This window comes from Lactuca sativa, chromosome 7 (assembly GCF_002870075.4).
Source record: "Lactuca sativa cultivar Salinas chromosome 7, Lsat_Salinas_v11, whole genome shotgun sequence".
NCBI classification, from domain to species: Eukaryota; Viridiplantae; Streptophyta; class Magnoliopsida; order Asterales; family Asteraceae; genus Lactuca; species Lactuca sativa.
The window spans coordinates 164,661,551-164,678,796 of record NC_056629.2 but is presented as its reverse complement, the minus strand read 5'-3'; the positions used below and the strand labels follow the sequence as shown (position 1 = coordinate 164,678,796).

General features: G+C 35.3%; 1 protein-coding gene across 1 annotated transcript; it reads left to right on the top strand.

Annotated features, from left to right (window-relative positions):
- Nucleotides 1–4,245: 4,245 nt before the first annotated feature.
- On the top strand, nucleotides 4,246–5,609 carry LOC111895721 (anther-specific protein SF18). The gene is made up of 2 exons (XM_023891793.3): nucleotides 4,246–4,372; nucleotides 5,134–5,609. The coding sequence occupies exons 1-2, from the start codon at nucleotides 4,309–4,311 to the stop codon at nucleotides 5,481–5,483; spliced, it is 414 nt and encodes a 137-aa protein (XP_023747561.1). The 5' UTR covers nucleotides 4,246–4,308; the 3' UTR covers nucleotides 5,484–5,609.
- The last annotated feature ends 11,637 nt before the right edge of the window (nucleotides 5,610–17,246 follow it).

Here is a 17,246-nt window from a genome sequence, read left to right as displayed (position 1 = left end):
GTTTCACTAGGTTATTTGGTACATATTGATGTTTGGGGTCCTTATAGGCTTGCTACTTCAGATGGTTTCAAGTTTTTCTTAACTATTGTGGATGATTTCACCAGAGGTGTTTGGGTTTATTTGTTAAAATCTAAAATATAAGTTTTCTATTGGTTTTCTGTGTTGTATAATTTTTTGAAGAATCATTTTAATTTAAATGTTAAGATTGTTAGGTCTGATAATGGTACTGAGTTTGTGAATTCTCAATTTAAAGATTTTTTTTATAAGAATGGTATTTCTCATCAGACTACTTGTACTTATACTCCACAGCAGAATGGTGTTGTGGAAAGAAAACATAGACACCTTTTGAATGTAGCTAGATCTCTTTTGTTTCAGTCAGGTTTGCCCCTTAGTTTTTGGGGTGAATATGTTTTAACTGCTATTTTTTTAATAAATAGACTTCCCACTTCTTTTTTACATGGGAAGTCGCCTTTTGAAATAATTTACAAGTGTTTGCCTAAATTTGAAAATTTAAGAGTATTTGGATGTCTATGTTTTTCTGTTAAACAAAATATATCAGATAAATTTGTTGAAAGGTCTGAAAAATGTATTCTTATTGGTTATTCTAATGAAAAGAAAGGATATAAGTTGTATAATCTTGATTATTCTTCAATTCTTTTCTAGGGATGTAGTGTTTTATGAGGATGTTTTTCCTTTTAAAATGAAGAAAGATTCAGTCAATGAAAATATGCTTTCATGTTTTAATGATTCTAGTTTTGTTGACTCTATACATCCTAGTCCCTATGATGAAGTTCTTCAATCATCCTATATGGATGAGGTTTCTGAACTTGATACTTCTGTGATGAGCCACCAGACTGATGACTCTGGTGTAGTTGTTTCCTCTAGACCGGCTAATATTAGCAACCAGGATGGCTTGGAATAGTTGTCTCAGTCTCAGGAGGTTGGTCCAGGTGTCTCTGAATCTTCTAAGGGAAATAGCTCAAAAATCTTGAACCTTCTAGTAGTATTAGGAGGTCTAATAGAGATTCTAAAATGCCTTCTAGATTTGATGACTATATTGTAGAAGGAAAGTATAAGTATGGTATTGAAAAGACATTAAATTATGCAGGATTAAGTCCTAAGAATCTTTGTTTTGTTTCAAACTTAAATAAAACTGTTGAGCCTAGGAATTTTTTTGAAGCTTTTACTGATTCAAATTGGGTGACTGCAATGAATGAGGAAATGGAGGCTTTATATAGAAATAAAACCTGGGAAATTACAGATTTACCCTCTAATCGAAAGCCCATTGGTTGTAAATGGGTATACAAAATTAACTATAAGTCTAATGGTGAGGTAGAAAGGTTTAAAGCTAGACTAGTAGCTAAAGGTTATAGCCAGAAAGAGGGTATTGATTATGAGGAAACGTTTTCTCCTATTGCTAAAATGGTAACAGTTAGGGTTGTTGTTTCTTTAGCTGTTAGTAATTCTAGGAATTTATTTCAACTTGATGTGAATAATGCATTTCTTTTTGGGGATCTTGAAGAAGATGTTTATATGACTCTTCCTCATGGGTATCATACACCTGGTGATACTCGTGTTTGTAAATTGTTGAAATCTTTGTATGGTTTAAAGCAGACTCCTAGGAAGTGGAATGAAAAATTACATTCTTCTTTGTTTTAGTTGGGTTTTATTCAAAGTATGAATGTTTATTCTCTGTTTGTCAAAAATAAAGGTGATACTATTGTCATTTTGCTTGTGTATGTTGATGATATTGTTATAACAGGTAATTGTGAGCTTGAGGTTGTTAAATTGAAAGATTTTTTAAAATCAAAGTATTTGATTAAAGATTTAGGAAAATTAAAGTTTTTTTTTGGGAATTGAGGTTTTTGATAAAAAATGATGGAATCTGCTTAACTCAACGAAAATATTGTTTGAAATTAATTCATGAGTTTGGTAAATTGGCTTGTAAGCCAGTTAACACACCTTTGGATTTAAATTTTAATATTTCCGAGAAAGGAATTGATGAAAAGGATGTTTTGTTAAGAAATATAACTGAATATAAGAAACTTATAGGCAAATTGATCTATTTGACTATAACTAGACCTGATATTTCTTTTACTATTCAAACTCTTAGTCAATTTATGCATTCTCCAAGAAAGTCTCATTTGGATATTGCAATGTGTGTGTTAAGATTTCTAAAGCAAAGTCCTCGTAAAGGTATTAGTTTTTTAAAGAATCAAAATGTTTCTTTATGTGCTTATGTAGATGCTGACTGGTCTAAATGTATTTCTACAAGAAGGTCTGTTACTAGTTATTGTGTCTATTTTAGTAATTCTTTGATTTCTTGGAAAAGTAAAAAGCAAGACACAGTTTCCAGATCTTCTACTGAATCTGAATATAGAGCTTTGGCTTCTGTTACTTGTGAAGTAATGTGGATTCTTAAAGTGTGTTTTGATTTGGGTGTTAAAAACTTGATTCCTGTAAAGGTTTTTTTTTGTGATAATGATTCTGCAATTAAATTGGCTCTTAATCTAGTTTTTCATGAAAAGCCTAAACATTTTGAAGTAGATGTTCATTTTGTAAGAGACAAGGTTTCAAAAGGGCTTTTGAAAATTGTTAAGATTGATTAAGAACATCAAAGAGCTGATATTCTTACTAAGGCTTTGTCATCAAAGCAACATGATTTTCTATGTTCTGAATTGGGGTTATATGATCTTTTTTAAAGAAATAAATAAAACAGTGCATATTACTTTTTTTCCTCTCAATGTTTATCTTTGGGGGGGGGGGGGGGGGGGAGGGGGTGTTAAAATATAACTATTTATGGTTCAAGATTAACATTGAATAATTTCTTAAATTGGGTTGAATCTGTAAACTTGAAGAAATGTTTTATTATAGGAATAGAAATAGATTTGTGTTGTTGGGTATGTTGTGTTTGTTTCTGTAAGTGCAGGGGGTATAACTTGCTTTCTGTAGAAAAGAGAAAGCATGCGGATTTTTGAGAACGGGTATGGATCGGATATGTTCGGGTTTGGTTTGTGGATATTATCCGATGTATATATGTTTGCTCAGCTGTGTTATTTAGGATTTATTCAGTTCATTTTACCGACACACACAAATTGAGTCTCTCTGTTCTTGAGTCATCTTCGTCTTCTTCGTTTTAGGGTTTGTTCTAGTTTTAGAGTCTGATTTCTGTTAGACTTGATATGTAAACTAAAACTCCTTTGATTGTTGTGTATGTCTGAGTATGAGTGTTGATGTAGTGAGTTTTCAGTTGTAAGTTCTTGAAAACCAACTGGATCTTGTTTCTCATTTAATAAAAGATATGTTAATGTTGTGGATAGATTAGTAGTCTTGTGAATTTTTATCAAGTTCCATAAACGAAAACCTTTAAACCCATACAAAGATCGAACGATTTCTTCGTGGTCTTGAAAACCTAGAAACGAAACCCTTAAAATCGAAGGGTTTTTGTTCTTTTTGTGTTCTTAAATCTTGATTTCATGAGTTCCAAAAATGAAAACATATGCAATCGATTATTCCCACACAACACACATCTAAAATTGTCTTCTGGGAGGGAGCTTCCAGAACAGGTGAAATCGAAATTAAGATGTTCTTTTCTTCTGAAATCGTTTCTAATAAATGAACCCTATATTTTAGGGGTTTTATATATTCGTGTTTTGGGTTTGGATCTAGATTCTTGTAAGTCCTTCAATCCTTAACTTGAAATAGATTTCAATGAATACACCAAAAACAACCCCAGTTTCAGATTTGTGTACATGTGTGTGTTTTCATTGTTTGAGCCCAATAATTTGACTGTGTGTTTATATTGGCCGACAAATTCATAGAGTTCATCGGAAAATTTATTTTTGGTCGGAGACTCGTCGGAAAAGTTGACCGGAGATGTCAAAGTCACTGGAAACGCATAATCCCTGGTCATAGTGGTATATTTTGAACAACAATAACAAGTTAAATGATAAATGAAATAAAAAATGACTAAATATAAATAAAGAGTTAAAAACAATACTTCTTTACCATTCTAAGTCATTTTCTATTTAAAACCCAAAAAATATATGTACACAAACGCCCTCCATAATCTAAGTTTTTTTTTTTTTTTTTTTTTTTTTTTTTTTTTTTTTTTTAATAAAAAAGTATGCATGATTTTCAATATCAACTACACGTGTGGAACTATGTCATCATCATGATTTACTTTTTAAAAGATTTCGGGTACGCAATGTTCTCTTTATTCCTTCTCTTATAAATACTTCAATCATCTCGACCACTATTCAGCGAACTCGTAGTTTGACTCTTCTTCAGCATCGTGATTAAAGAAATATGAGAAAAGGTTCAGTTGGTTTTTTGGCATTCCTTCTACTAATTTTCGTTTTTGCTATCTCAGGTGCATAATCAATTAAACTTATTCAGCTAGGGCTCAGAATATTCCGATTGTTTTTTATTTTTTTATTTTTTTATTTTTTTATTTTTTAACAACATATTTTTTATTAAGAATAGCAAAGTAGTGCTACGAGAAAATAATTAAATAAACAGCCTAAAATCTTTAATGTTGTTTCTTCATAAGTGGAGTTAATTTCAAATACTGGTATTACACAAATAACGAAAATCTATATAATTCGTGTTTAAGAATTTAAGATAACATACTATGTTACGTATTTTGTGATGGAAAATCTATCAGCCAAATACGTTGTTAACTATTCGATCAATGGCAAGCCATGAAGTCATACGTTTATAACAAAAACAAGAGATTTTAATCATTGACGAGTGGTTTCTTGAACTGGTTTATTTCTCCTAGCTTCGTGATAACAATTATATAGTAGTTTTCTATTCATTTTACTTCCTTATATTTAAAAGTAATTTATTATTCTTAGAAAATACGAAAAAAATGCCATAGCGGATTTGTCTTCGTTAAATATGATATTACTCGGTTCTCCTAAGGGTCCAAAAATGTTAAGGTTTTATGAGGTAATAGTAGTCGGCATAAGATAAACGAGAGAAGAATAATGAAACAACTTTAATGGTAAATGAGAACTCATTACCTACTCGATCAATAGCATTTGCGTAATAGTATTTTTCATTCTCTTCTACTTGATATCTAATAACTAATTTTCGTAAATGAAACTCCAATTTTAATGGTGTGAATAGAAATTACAACCGTGAAGGCGAAAGTATGTGAAAAGCCAAGCAAGACCTGGTTTGGGGTGTGCAAAGACACAGCCAAGTGCGACAAGCAGTGCATAGAGTGGGAGGGTGCAGAACATGGAGCATGTCATCAACGTGAAGCAAAATACATGTGCTTTTGCTACTCCAAATGTGAAGCCAAAGCGTCTCCTACTCCTCCCTCAACTGCTCCCCCTGCAAATGGGTCACCGACTCCTCCTGGAACTCCTGGAAGTGAAGGCGGACAACAACCTCCTGCGGAAGGTGGAAAACCACCATGCAAAAGGATGCGAGCCACCTCCAAGCATTTGATTGGATCCGATCATCTTACATGAACAGCAAGCATTATATCATATTGAATAAAATGAATTTGCTTACGAATGAACATATGAGCATTTTCTAAATCACAAGGTCTCCTGTATCGATAATACATAACATATGTGATGTGATTAATTTTGTCAGATTTTAACTTTATAAAAGCGATTGCACAAAATATGAAGCGCAACATGCTTTAGGCAGTAAACATGATCGTGTAATAGCATAACAATGGTTAGACCAGGTGTTGAATGAAAGGGGTACATGTATGATTCAAATCCCATAAAAAATCTTAACAGTTAATTAAAGTACTTTCACTTAAATTTGTTTATAAGAAATTAACTAAAACGCAAAAAACAAATTATAATCGGAACAACCAAAGTAAGAAACTAATTTGAAGTAAGTTAATTAAAGTACTTTCACTTAAATTTGATTCACCCCTTATTTAAGGTTGGTTTTGCATAAGTACAATCAATTTATTTCGTTGTTTAGCAATTTACATTGTGACTATCCTCTTCGTCATATTCTAACCATCATCATTCTAATAATAACTAACCTAATATTCTTCAAATAACTACTCTTATTATCAACTTTAAATTTGTATTATGCAAGACTTAGCCTTTTAAATGTTTACTTATTGATATTTGGAGAACAAATAATTATATGACAAAACTTCATAATGGTCCCTTGCTATCTCGAAATCTGAAGTTTAGTCTCTAAATTTAAAAAACCTCACAATTGGTCCATGTGGTTTGAAATTTTTTAACAAAGTGTCCTCATTGTTTCCCTATCTTATCTATGGATGTAAAAAGAGAATCAGGAACAAAGGAATATGGATGAAGGTTGATGAAATAATTCATAAATTACTTTAGTCTTTTTACTGCACGTTTTGTTATTTTGAATAATTCAAAGCCATGTGGGCTAAGTCCGGGTCTTAAGTTAGTAGAGATAGTTGCAGATTTCTAGCACTATTTTGACTTTAAATAGCTTGCATTTATGTACAGTGAAGTATCACCTCCTTTCCTGATTCACTGAATAAAAGCTTTAAGCTTTAAGCATACTCTGTTGTGTTTTTCCATTTGTCATTGTTACATTGCCTTTCCTAAGTTGCAAGTTTGTGAAAAACCAACATTTGGTATAAGAGCGAATCTGATATATGCCAAAGTATCAATCTTGAGAAGAAATGTCAGACAATAATGGTAATGGCGACAAAGATAGACAAATCACACTCCACTATATATCCGATGTTAACAAGAAGTATTTACAGGGCATCGGCAATAAAAATGCGTGTTTTCATGCAAGCTCGTGGAGTATGGGAAGTTATCGAACCAAGAACACAGAATACCATGGTAGATGTAAAGAATAATAAGATGACATTAACAACCATCTACCAAGGTATTCCTGAAGATCTTCTGATGTCACTAGTGGAGAAGAAGACGACCAAAGAAGCGTGGGAGGCGCTTAAAGTCATTTTTATGGGGGCAGAAAGAGTTCAGACGTTGAAGGCTGAATTTGAAACCATGAGCATGAAGGAGACAGAAGCTTTTGATGAATTTTCCACGAGAGTGACAAATATTGTAAGTACTATGCGATCCCTAGGTGATACGGTGGATGAGTCTTATGTGGTGAAGAAGTTACTTAGAGCAGTTCCATCTAAGTTTGTTCAAATTGCTTCCACACTTGAACAATTTGGAGACTTAGATGTGATGACTGTTGAAGAAGTCATCGGAAGGTTAAAAGCTCATGAAGAACGAATAAGAGGCCATACTGACAGCGAAGAAAGAAAGCTTTTGCTGACCCACAAAGAGTGGTCAGAAAGAAACAAGAAGAAATTAGCCAACAACAAATCAAATCGGGGTGGATTCGGAGGTTCTTGAGGACGGGGCAGAGGAAGAGGAAGAAATGGTGGTGGTCGTGGGAAATGTGGATCGCATCACCAGGAGAAAAGCAATAAAAATGCATCAAGTAGTCATGATAAAAGTCACATTCAGTGCTATAATTTCCAAGAGTTCGGACATTATGCAGCTGAATGTAAAAACCCATGAAAGGAACGAACTCACAAAAGCAATCTGGTACAAGAGCATCAAAATAACGAGCCAACCCTACTGCTATCAACACTAGAAGGTGGAAACAAATTATAACCGAAACAACCAAGGTAAGAAACTAATTTGAAGTAAGTTAATTAAATTACTTTCACTTAGATTTGATTCACCCTTTATTTATGGTTGGTTTTGCATTTGTGCAATGAATTTATTTCGATGTCTAGCAATTTACATTGTGACTATCCTCTTCGTCATATTCTAACCATCATCATTCTAATAATAGCTAACCTAATGTTCTTCAAATAACTACTCTTATTATCAACTTTAAGTTTATATTATGCAAAACTTAACCTTTTAAATATTTACTAATTGATCTTTGGAGAACAAATAATTATGTGACAAAACTTCATAAATGGTTCGTATGGTATTCCAAAATCTGAAGTTTAGTTCCTAAATTTAAAGACCTCTCGAATGGTCGGTATGTTTTCAAAACTTTTATCAAAAGGTCCTCATTGTTTCCCTCTCTTTATCTATGGCTCTAAAAAAGAATAAAGAACAAAGGGATATGGATGAAGGTTAGGTTCACAAAGAAGCAAAATATCAGTTTTTCATGGATCGCCATAGAAAAAGTTAAGGAATTCGGACAGTAGCATGTGGGTTTCATTACATCGACATTACATAGAATCCCCCTGTTGGAGAAAGACATTCAATATTGTCTGTTGTTTTCATTTGCGATTCCATTTCATGTCTATATATATTCTTCTTTAAAGGCTAGTTAGAGCACACAAAATTCATCAACTATGACTTTCATGGAAAACCAAATCTAATGAACCGAAGTTTTGTCGGGGAAGATTGCATGTTTAAAGTTACCCATATGTATATATAAGGAAGGAAGAAGAGGTTGAGATTTGAATCTTTACAGATAAGAAGAAAGCTAGACAGGAAGAAAAGGGCATCTTAGTCTCAATCTACCAAAGTGTATGGTGGGTCTAGTTATCTTAAGGTGTGGCTGTTGCTTGATTCATCCGAGTTTAAATATGATAGATTGTTGGATATAATCCCATCTCTCTCTCTCTCTCTCTATATATATATATATATATATATATATATATATATATATATATATATATATATCATGTTCCTCATATATACTGCAATAAAGAGTGGACAAAGTGACTAAGATGATCCAATTTTAGCTCAATGTATTATGCCCACCAGATGTTTCTTAAAATGCCAAGGGGTGATTTTTTTTAGTTGCTACATCCAAATTTGCCATAAGGCCTATTTTTGTTATTATGTGAGTTTCTGATATTAATTTATGTGTTTTATATATGTTAATATCTAGGCAAATTGAAAGAGAATTTAATCTTATCCATAAATTAATGAAGAAAACATAGATATGAGAGAGAGAAAGAGAGAGAAAGAGAGAGAGAGAGAGAGAGAGAGAGAGAAAGAAAGAAAGAGACCCTTTGTATATTAAATAATTATTTTTTATTTTTTTAAATAACAAAAAACTTCATAAATGGTCCCTGTAGCAGTGAAATGATTGAAATGTCTTTCACATAATAGACCAAACTTGACAGAGTTAGCAATAAGGACCTTTTGTTAAAAGTTTTGAAACCACAAGTACCATCCGTGAGGTTTATCAAATTTAGGGATTAAACTTCAGATTCCAAGATACCACATAGACCACACATGAAGTTTTGTCACATCATATTGAATGGTCATCAGATATATAAACTTACATATTTAATTTACCAACTTCACTATTTATCCTCAGATTTAGTTAACGACTAGTGGCACAAATTTGAATGTTCATAAAGCTCATATGATTCAAGTTAATTCAAGATAATGGTCATTGATTATATAAACATATGGAATAAGTAATGATAGTGCATAAAAGTGACCATCCATCCGATATGAAGCTCATCCGAGCATGAGGTATGACCAAAGATGTATGGTATCCGAGGAAAACGACCAACTGAAGAAGTTGTACAACTAAGCTAGCATGTCATCTGAAGTAAGAAGATAATTTTTCTTACTCATGTTATAGATTAGGGAACAAGATTAACATGAACTTTTTTTCAGTATACTATCCGATTGATAAACCTTTTGGTATGCCATCAATGGATGTGCCTTTAAGTAGGCTTGTAATACTTCGTTGTTATGTACATTTTAAGAGCATTTGAATACAATCAATCAGATTCTCCTCATACTTCCTGCATTAAATACAAGTTGATAATCAAGTCTTTGATTGGATCATTTCAAACTTAGACTGGAACTTACATTGTTAGTCATATTGTTATTCAAGCTTTATACTCTCAAAGTTGGTGTTAGAGCCTAAGTGATTGTCTTGTAAATCTATTTGACCATATTATCATTGCTCAAGCACACACTAATGTTCATTTTCATTTCTGATTCTACTGGATAAAATTTCTTCATATATACCAGTTTCGCTCTTAAACATTAAAACTTTATAATGCCTAATCCTAGTAAACCTTTTTATTCAATACACATAGCCAACAGTGTGGATTCCTTCCTCGAGCCCTATTACCGGTGGTTGAGAAATATAATCACTAGAAGATAAGAATGGAATGGTTTTTCTGATTTCAAAAGAAAAATGAGACGAAATTTTGAGCTATTAATAGAAGGTCTTCAAGTTCCTGTTTGAAGGGTGATAAGAGATGTAGTTGAACAACTTCTTGGAGAAGAAGGTCTTGTTAATGTACCAATTATTGATATTGAGAAGATGCATGCATACGAACTTGCCTTTTTAGAGATGATCTTTAGAATCCCTCTACATCTGTTCGAACATATCGGGCTATGCAAAAGTGAAAAGGAAATCTAGAATACACTCAAGGATTTGTTGGAAGGATATGAAAATATCAAATACAAAAGAATAACATTTGTTGTTAATGGCTATTGTTAGGAAATTAGATGATACTTGTCAAGAATCAGAACAAATCTGATGCCAGTTGCCAAGTTCAGACGACCATGAAGTAATATGGATAACACATAAAACAAAAAGCACATAGCGACACAATATTTACGTGGTTCGTTCATGATGGACCATGTCTACAGGCAGGATGGGAGTAGTCTTTATTCACAGAGATTCAAATAGAGATTACAAGTATCACTATCATAGATTTGATCTACTAAGGATACAAAAGACACATCAAATGACTTAGCATGCACCCCTATTTACATTGAAGGGATCAGACCTAAAATATTAATGGGCAAGTCCATTGGCCTATAATCCTATGAATGGTGTCAACCAATCATAGCCCACCAAGTACTAGCTTTTGGAACATTTATCCTTGATATATATATATATATATATATATATATATATATATATATATATATATATATATATATATATATATTCATCAACATAAAAAAAAAATGGAGCATCATGATCCATAGTGGCTCATCACGATGTAAGAATGTCATATCAAGATTACCATGGCTCATCAACCCTCATTATGGCACATCAAGAATTAATCCTTGAGCATGTTCAACATTTGAGTAACCTTAAGCAATCTTTAGCGTCATAGAGGACTTAACGACATAAGTGGCTCGTCAAGGGATACCATGGCTCATAAGGAGCAAATATGGCATACCAGGAACATGTGTGGCGCATCAAGCCACCTAATGGCGCATCATGATGCACAAGTGATGCATCCTGTTTACTGGTGGCACATCCATTTTTTAACGGCACATTAATAACACATTAATACACCAAAGTACTCCATGGCACACTAGAGTGCCACACCTTATGCCCAAGATGACGCATCTAGCTTTAAGGTAACGCATCTCAAATCCTCCGTTCCCAAGTTATGATGATTTGTTTCATTGTCACATGGTCCGTTCCGTTGTTACATGATCCATTCCCTTATCACATGATCCATTTCTTTGTCACAGGTTCCATGAACTCCAAGTCCTCTGTTGAACTCAAATGCTCCAAATTCTTAAGTCACATTTAACAATATCTACCTTGACTTGAACATCCTATGTAATCCACCTTAAACAAGAACTTCCTGCCCGTTCCTACCATCAAGCCCCGAAGAGCCTTACCACTTGCAAAATCAACTAATTCGAAGCAAATCTGTGACGACCCAAAATTTATTCCGTCGTTATAACCCGTTTCCGTTAATAGAATAATCTATTTTATAAAAGTTCCGTTAATTTGGGGTCGAAAAATAAATAAATGTTTTATTTTATTTTCATGTTATGTTATTATCGTCGTAATAAAATAAATAAAAACACGTAAATTATCTTTCCATTTAATTGGAAAAAGTTTATTTTTAATTACGACCATTTAACCGGGTAAAAACTTTAAACCTCGTTAAACATAAGTATCGGGTAGTTGTATACCGGGTACAACACTGAAGCCCTATATAAGGGTGAGTGGACACTCCTTTGGACTTTTTACCAACACTAGATACTCTCTCTCCTCAAGTCCGATTTCATCTCAAAAACCGCAAGATTTCCGCTCCAAATCGTAAGTTATCTCACCCTAACTTGTTCTACAACCCATTGTATGTTGATACAGCACAAAAATCATTCAAGAAGGCCATAGAAAAGGAGTTTACAGCCTAAGAGCATCCTTAGGCCGTAAACCCCTAAAAACTTGCCCAAAATGCCCTAAATCTCTCCTTTAGGCTTAGAAACCAGTTTTGGGTTAAACCTTGAAGTGTTTGAGCCATGAATCCTTAAGTTTGAGGGCTTGAAAGTGGGTTTACGGTCCAAGCATATGCTTAGACCGTAAACTCCCTCTAAGCATGTAAATGAAGCCCAAAACACTTGCAAACCACATTTTAGGCTTAGATATGACTTAGGGACTTACTATTTCGGACTTGGAACACCTAAACATCATCATTTGAAGGGTAAACTAGAGTTTACGGTCCAATCATATGCTTAGACCGTAAACTCCTTCAAAGCATGCCAAATGACCCTTTAAACCCCTAAAAGCCCTATTACCCTCACTAGAAATTGTTAGGAATGAGCCAAGGACATCGAAATCAAAGAATGGAAGGTGTCCAAGAGTTTACTACCATAAACAATGGGGTTTACGGCCGTAAACTCCCAAGGAGTGGTCCTTGGACCGTAAACTCGAAGGGAGTACCCTCCTTTAACCCTAAACACCCCCTTAAGCCTCGGATTAAGCCCTAGAACTACCCCTAGTTGTGTATGAACCCTTTTAGAACTCAAACCCACTTCTTCCATGAGTTTACGGTCGTAAAATCATGGATGAAATGGTCCCCCAACCGTAAACTCACTCAACGTGAGTTTTAAAAGAGTAAACTCCATGGTGAGGTCTTATACTCTTTCCTTGCAACCCATTAGTCTTCTAGCACTCAACCATAAGGCTTTTAATCACATTAGGATGTCTATATGTGTATAATTAGAATTTAAATCACTAATTACTTGTAACCATATGTCTTCATATGTTACTAGGGTCATAAAGGGTGTACAAGTCTTTACTTGACACCAAACGCTCATCCGACACTTCCACCCGATCTACTCATTTCAGGTGAGTTCATACCCCTTAATGAACCTTTTTAAATGTTGTTACATGTTTTAGGGGGGGGGGATACAAGTATAATTCTACAAGTTTTATTATCAGATCATATGTGATTCACAATTTATCATCAAAAAGGGATTTTTCTACACTTTTAGCTATTTACCAATAAAACTGTTTTAATTAATTATCAAATGCATTTTTAAGATTTAATTGTGGTTAAACTATTTTCAAAACTATGTTTAAAATACTTTTCTTTTAAAATATATCTACACTAATATATTTATATAAGTAAGACTTGAAGGACTTAGGACCGATAGCTCGCCTTATTTCCTGTTCTTGTTTGATGTGGTCTTAGGGTATCTGTTGTCCGTCCGACTGTCGTTGGTTTCTTAGTTATATATCATATATATTTGTGATAGATATGAAAGTTTTCATCTTATACAATACCATTGTTATTCAAAGGCATGAAATCATACACTCTAGTTAACTATAATAGGTATAGTTAAGACTACTGCTCGTTACCTCTACTACTACTATACTCACTATAACTGCTATTATTACAAGTTAATACACGTATAAGAGAACACTTTATGAGCTATACTAAAAGTCTACTATACTATAACACAAGAGAATACACTAATCCAGAGTATAACACACTATCCCTCTATAAGGCGCCCTACCGCGCTTACACCATGTGACCAGGGCTTCCCAGAAGGAAAGCAACACTACATGTATAGATCTATACAGGACGGACGCTATTACATCCCAACTGTTAACTATAGTCCGAGCCGACCAGGCCCAAGGGTGGCACTACATCACTACACTATGTATGATCGGGAAGGTCATCAGGCTCTCTATTATCATACAGTTGGTTACATGAATGGTTACACCTATATCCAAATTAATACACTAAGACTTAAAGTCTAAGATAATATCCCAAAGTAAATAAATATCTATTACTAACTGAAGTTGCACCACTACTACTGTTAGCAGGCATAACATTTTTTCAAGTATGTTACTCAAATGAGATTTATTACTGTACTTCTATAACTGAAGGTTTCAATGATAATACTTTTACACACTCAAAGGATTTAACTTACAAATGTACATTTCTGGAAAATATAGGATTTTCTAGGGATTTCTAGTACTCACAAACTTAAGTCTCAGGTTTTATATTACATGTTCGTAAAACTCTTTTACACAAACAACGACACTAAATTTTTATGAACTCACTAGCTTTATGCTGATACTCGTTTTCAAAATAACTTGTATCCTCAAGTCAAATATAGATAGGTACTGGTGCAACTTTTGGAGAAGACGGAGCACATACAAGACCCATCTTTTATTTTGTTATACTTTTGGTGTCTATTGAAGTTTACAGAACACGTTTGTAATTAAACTTACTATGTAAATGCAATGGTTGTTGTCGCTTGCTTTTACTATTATGCAATTGTTATGATACTGTACATGACGTCCTCCATCCCAGAACGTATTCCACCGTTCTCGGTTTTGGGGTGTGATAGATTGGTATCAGAGCATTGTTTATAGTGAATCAAGTATATCAACATATAAAAGATATACGAACTATAAACACTTCAGGACTAAAACACTTTGACCAAGAATATATACTTATAAATACTAAAATATTTAATTAAGTATATATATATACACACACACACACACACATTCACCACTACAAGAGGGTCAGTATCATACTAGAACAAAGTATTAAGATTGTTGAACATCACAATTAAGCTTAGAGACATATAGTTACATCTGGGTGGATGTAGCCTGATCAACTACATTTTTCTAGGAGTGACTAGCATGTGCCTAAGAGTGATTGTGGTGTTGCAACAAGTCTAAAAACTTACCAACACTACCACAAGAACGTTAGAACAAGAATACTATAGGAGTATTTTGCATTCTGCTAACTGCATATGTGTTAACTAAAAGGGTTGTTACTAGTAGGACAATAGTTGCTAAGTGGATACACCACGGTTACATGTGACTAGGGCGCTATAGACTCAGAATCTGTGACATTTGCTTCATTTCCTGTTCTTGTTTGATTGGGGATCTGAAGTTAGGGTTGCTTATTTGAAGGACTATCTTGCTTCGCTTACATGTAATTGGTATGCACTACGCAAGTATTGGGTCGACTAATAACGATCTACCTTCTAAGTGTCCTAGATGAGTATGTCTATTAACCTTTCTTTCCCCATTCTCGTGTAGATAGCATTGATGGCTTCCACCATCCCGGCGATCCGTATTATCCAAACCAGGGAAATGGAGGATGGCTCGATGAGGAGCCAGAAGATGATCACCCGATCCCTTTGGATGATCATCATGTAGAAGGCTTTTCAGATAACTCCAGCTCCGAGCCAGATGTTAACAACCTACCCCCTGTAGCTCCAAACCCCATCCCCCGTCCGGCATTTCAAGGTCCCACTCCCATGTGGGCAATAACCTTGAACCGATGGAGCGAGGAGCAGGGTCAGCCTTTACCTTACAATGGAGACCGAAGCTTCTAGAACATAAGCGAGGGAGGATTAGCGGACCGAGTTCTGCCCATCATGGTCCGAAGGAGTGCTAGGAACGTTGAGCAAGGTCAAGCAGCCATTGGCCCAGTTGTGGAAGGGGATGTCAACTCAAATCTCAACACTGTTCGCATCCGCCAACTTGAAGAAGCTATGGATAGGACGAGGAGGACCAACGAGGCTCTGCAGCAACAGCTTGCTGCATCCCGAGCCGAAGTTAGGGAACTCCGAGCACGTCAGAGGGCTCATGAATGACATCTTCAAGAAGTTATGCGTCAACTAGCTGATCTGAGGGTTCGCCCAGTGGGTAACCGTCACCAATAGAAGATGTCGAAACATCTCACTCTTTTGTTTAAGGACTAGCCTTTTCTTTTCTATGCTTAGTAGAGCACTTGTCTGTAAACATTCCTAACTTTGAAAGTACTCTAATTAGGCCTCTAGATTGCCAACATTTTCCTAATGGTTTGATGTAAGACCTACTGTTAGGTCACTTTTCCCGAACTTGTATTACATCATTAATACTAGTAAATTGGCAGTTAACTACTCTATTGCTATGACTCTCTCTCTGATTTTCAGACTATGTTGATTTAGTCCATGAAACACTCTTATCATATTTGCAATAGACTCTTACTATTTTCATCATCCCTATTAACTTTTAGTGAAAGATGCCTCCTCGCAAGCGCCTAAACTGAGGCAAACCAGCGACTCAAACTCCACCTCCTCCACCTTCTCCTTCGCAGTTCGATCCAATGCTGTTTCAAACAGCTGTGACGGCAGCCATGGCCCAAATGAATTATGGTGATGCTAGTGGAGCCGGAATGGGCACCAACTCCAGACATGGTGAAATTCCCTCACGTACACAGGGGTGTAATTATAAAGATTTCATGAACTGTAAACCCACATTTTCCAATGGGACCAGAGGAATCCTTGCTCTGTCCTAATGGATCGAAAGAGCCGAAGCTGTTTTCGAAATGTGCTCATGCCTCGAAGAAAGCAAAATCAAGTTCGTTGCTGCCACCTTCACTGAAAGGGCCCTGACATGGTGGAATGGCCATGTCAGTTCACTCTTCCTAGTAACGGCCAATGCCAAGGGCTGGGACACACTGAAGGACCTATTGAGAAAGGTGTACTACCATAGAGGTGAGGTTCAGATGCTTGAAGAGGAACTTTGGAACCTCAAGATGAAGGGAACAGACTTAGTGGCTTATATGGCCAGGTTCTGTGACCTGGTAGCTATGTGCCCTAACATGATTCCTTCTGAGAGCAAGAAAATCAAATGATACATCTGGGGTTTAGTGCCCCCGTATCAAGGAAATGTTCTATCTTCCCATCCTGCAACCTTTGACAGCACCAAGGAGTTGGCCCACAGGTTGATTGATCATGAAACTCCTTCCACTCCAGCAACAGCAACCACAACTGCCACTGCACCCCCCAAATGAAACGACAAAAAGAGGAAGCGTTGGGATCAGAAGAAGGGCAAGAAAACTCAAACCTCCTCCAAAGACCAACAAATCATGGCTGTCCATGCTGCCACCACTCCTACTACCCCGTTGCCAGCAAAAACTTATGTTGGGAACCTGCCTAAGTGCCCCAAGTGCCCCTTCCATCACAACGGCCCCTGCCATGAATTACACTGCACCAACTGCTGCCGGAAGGGCCATACCGTCCGGTTTTACAGAT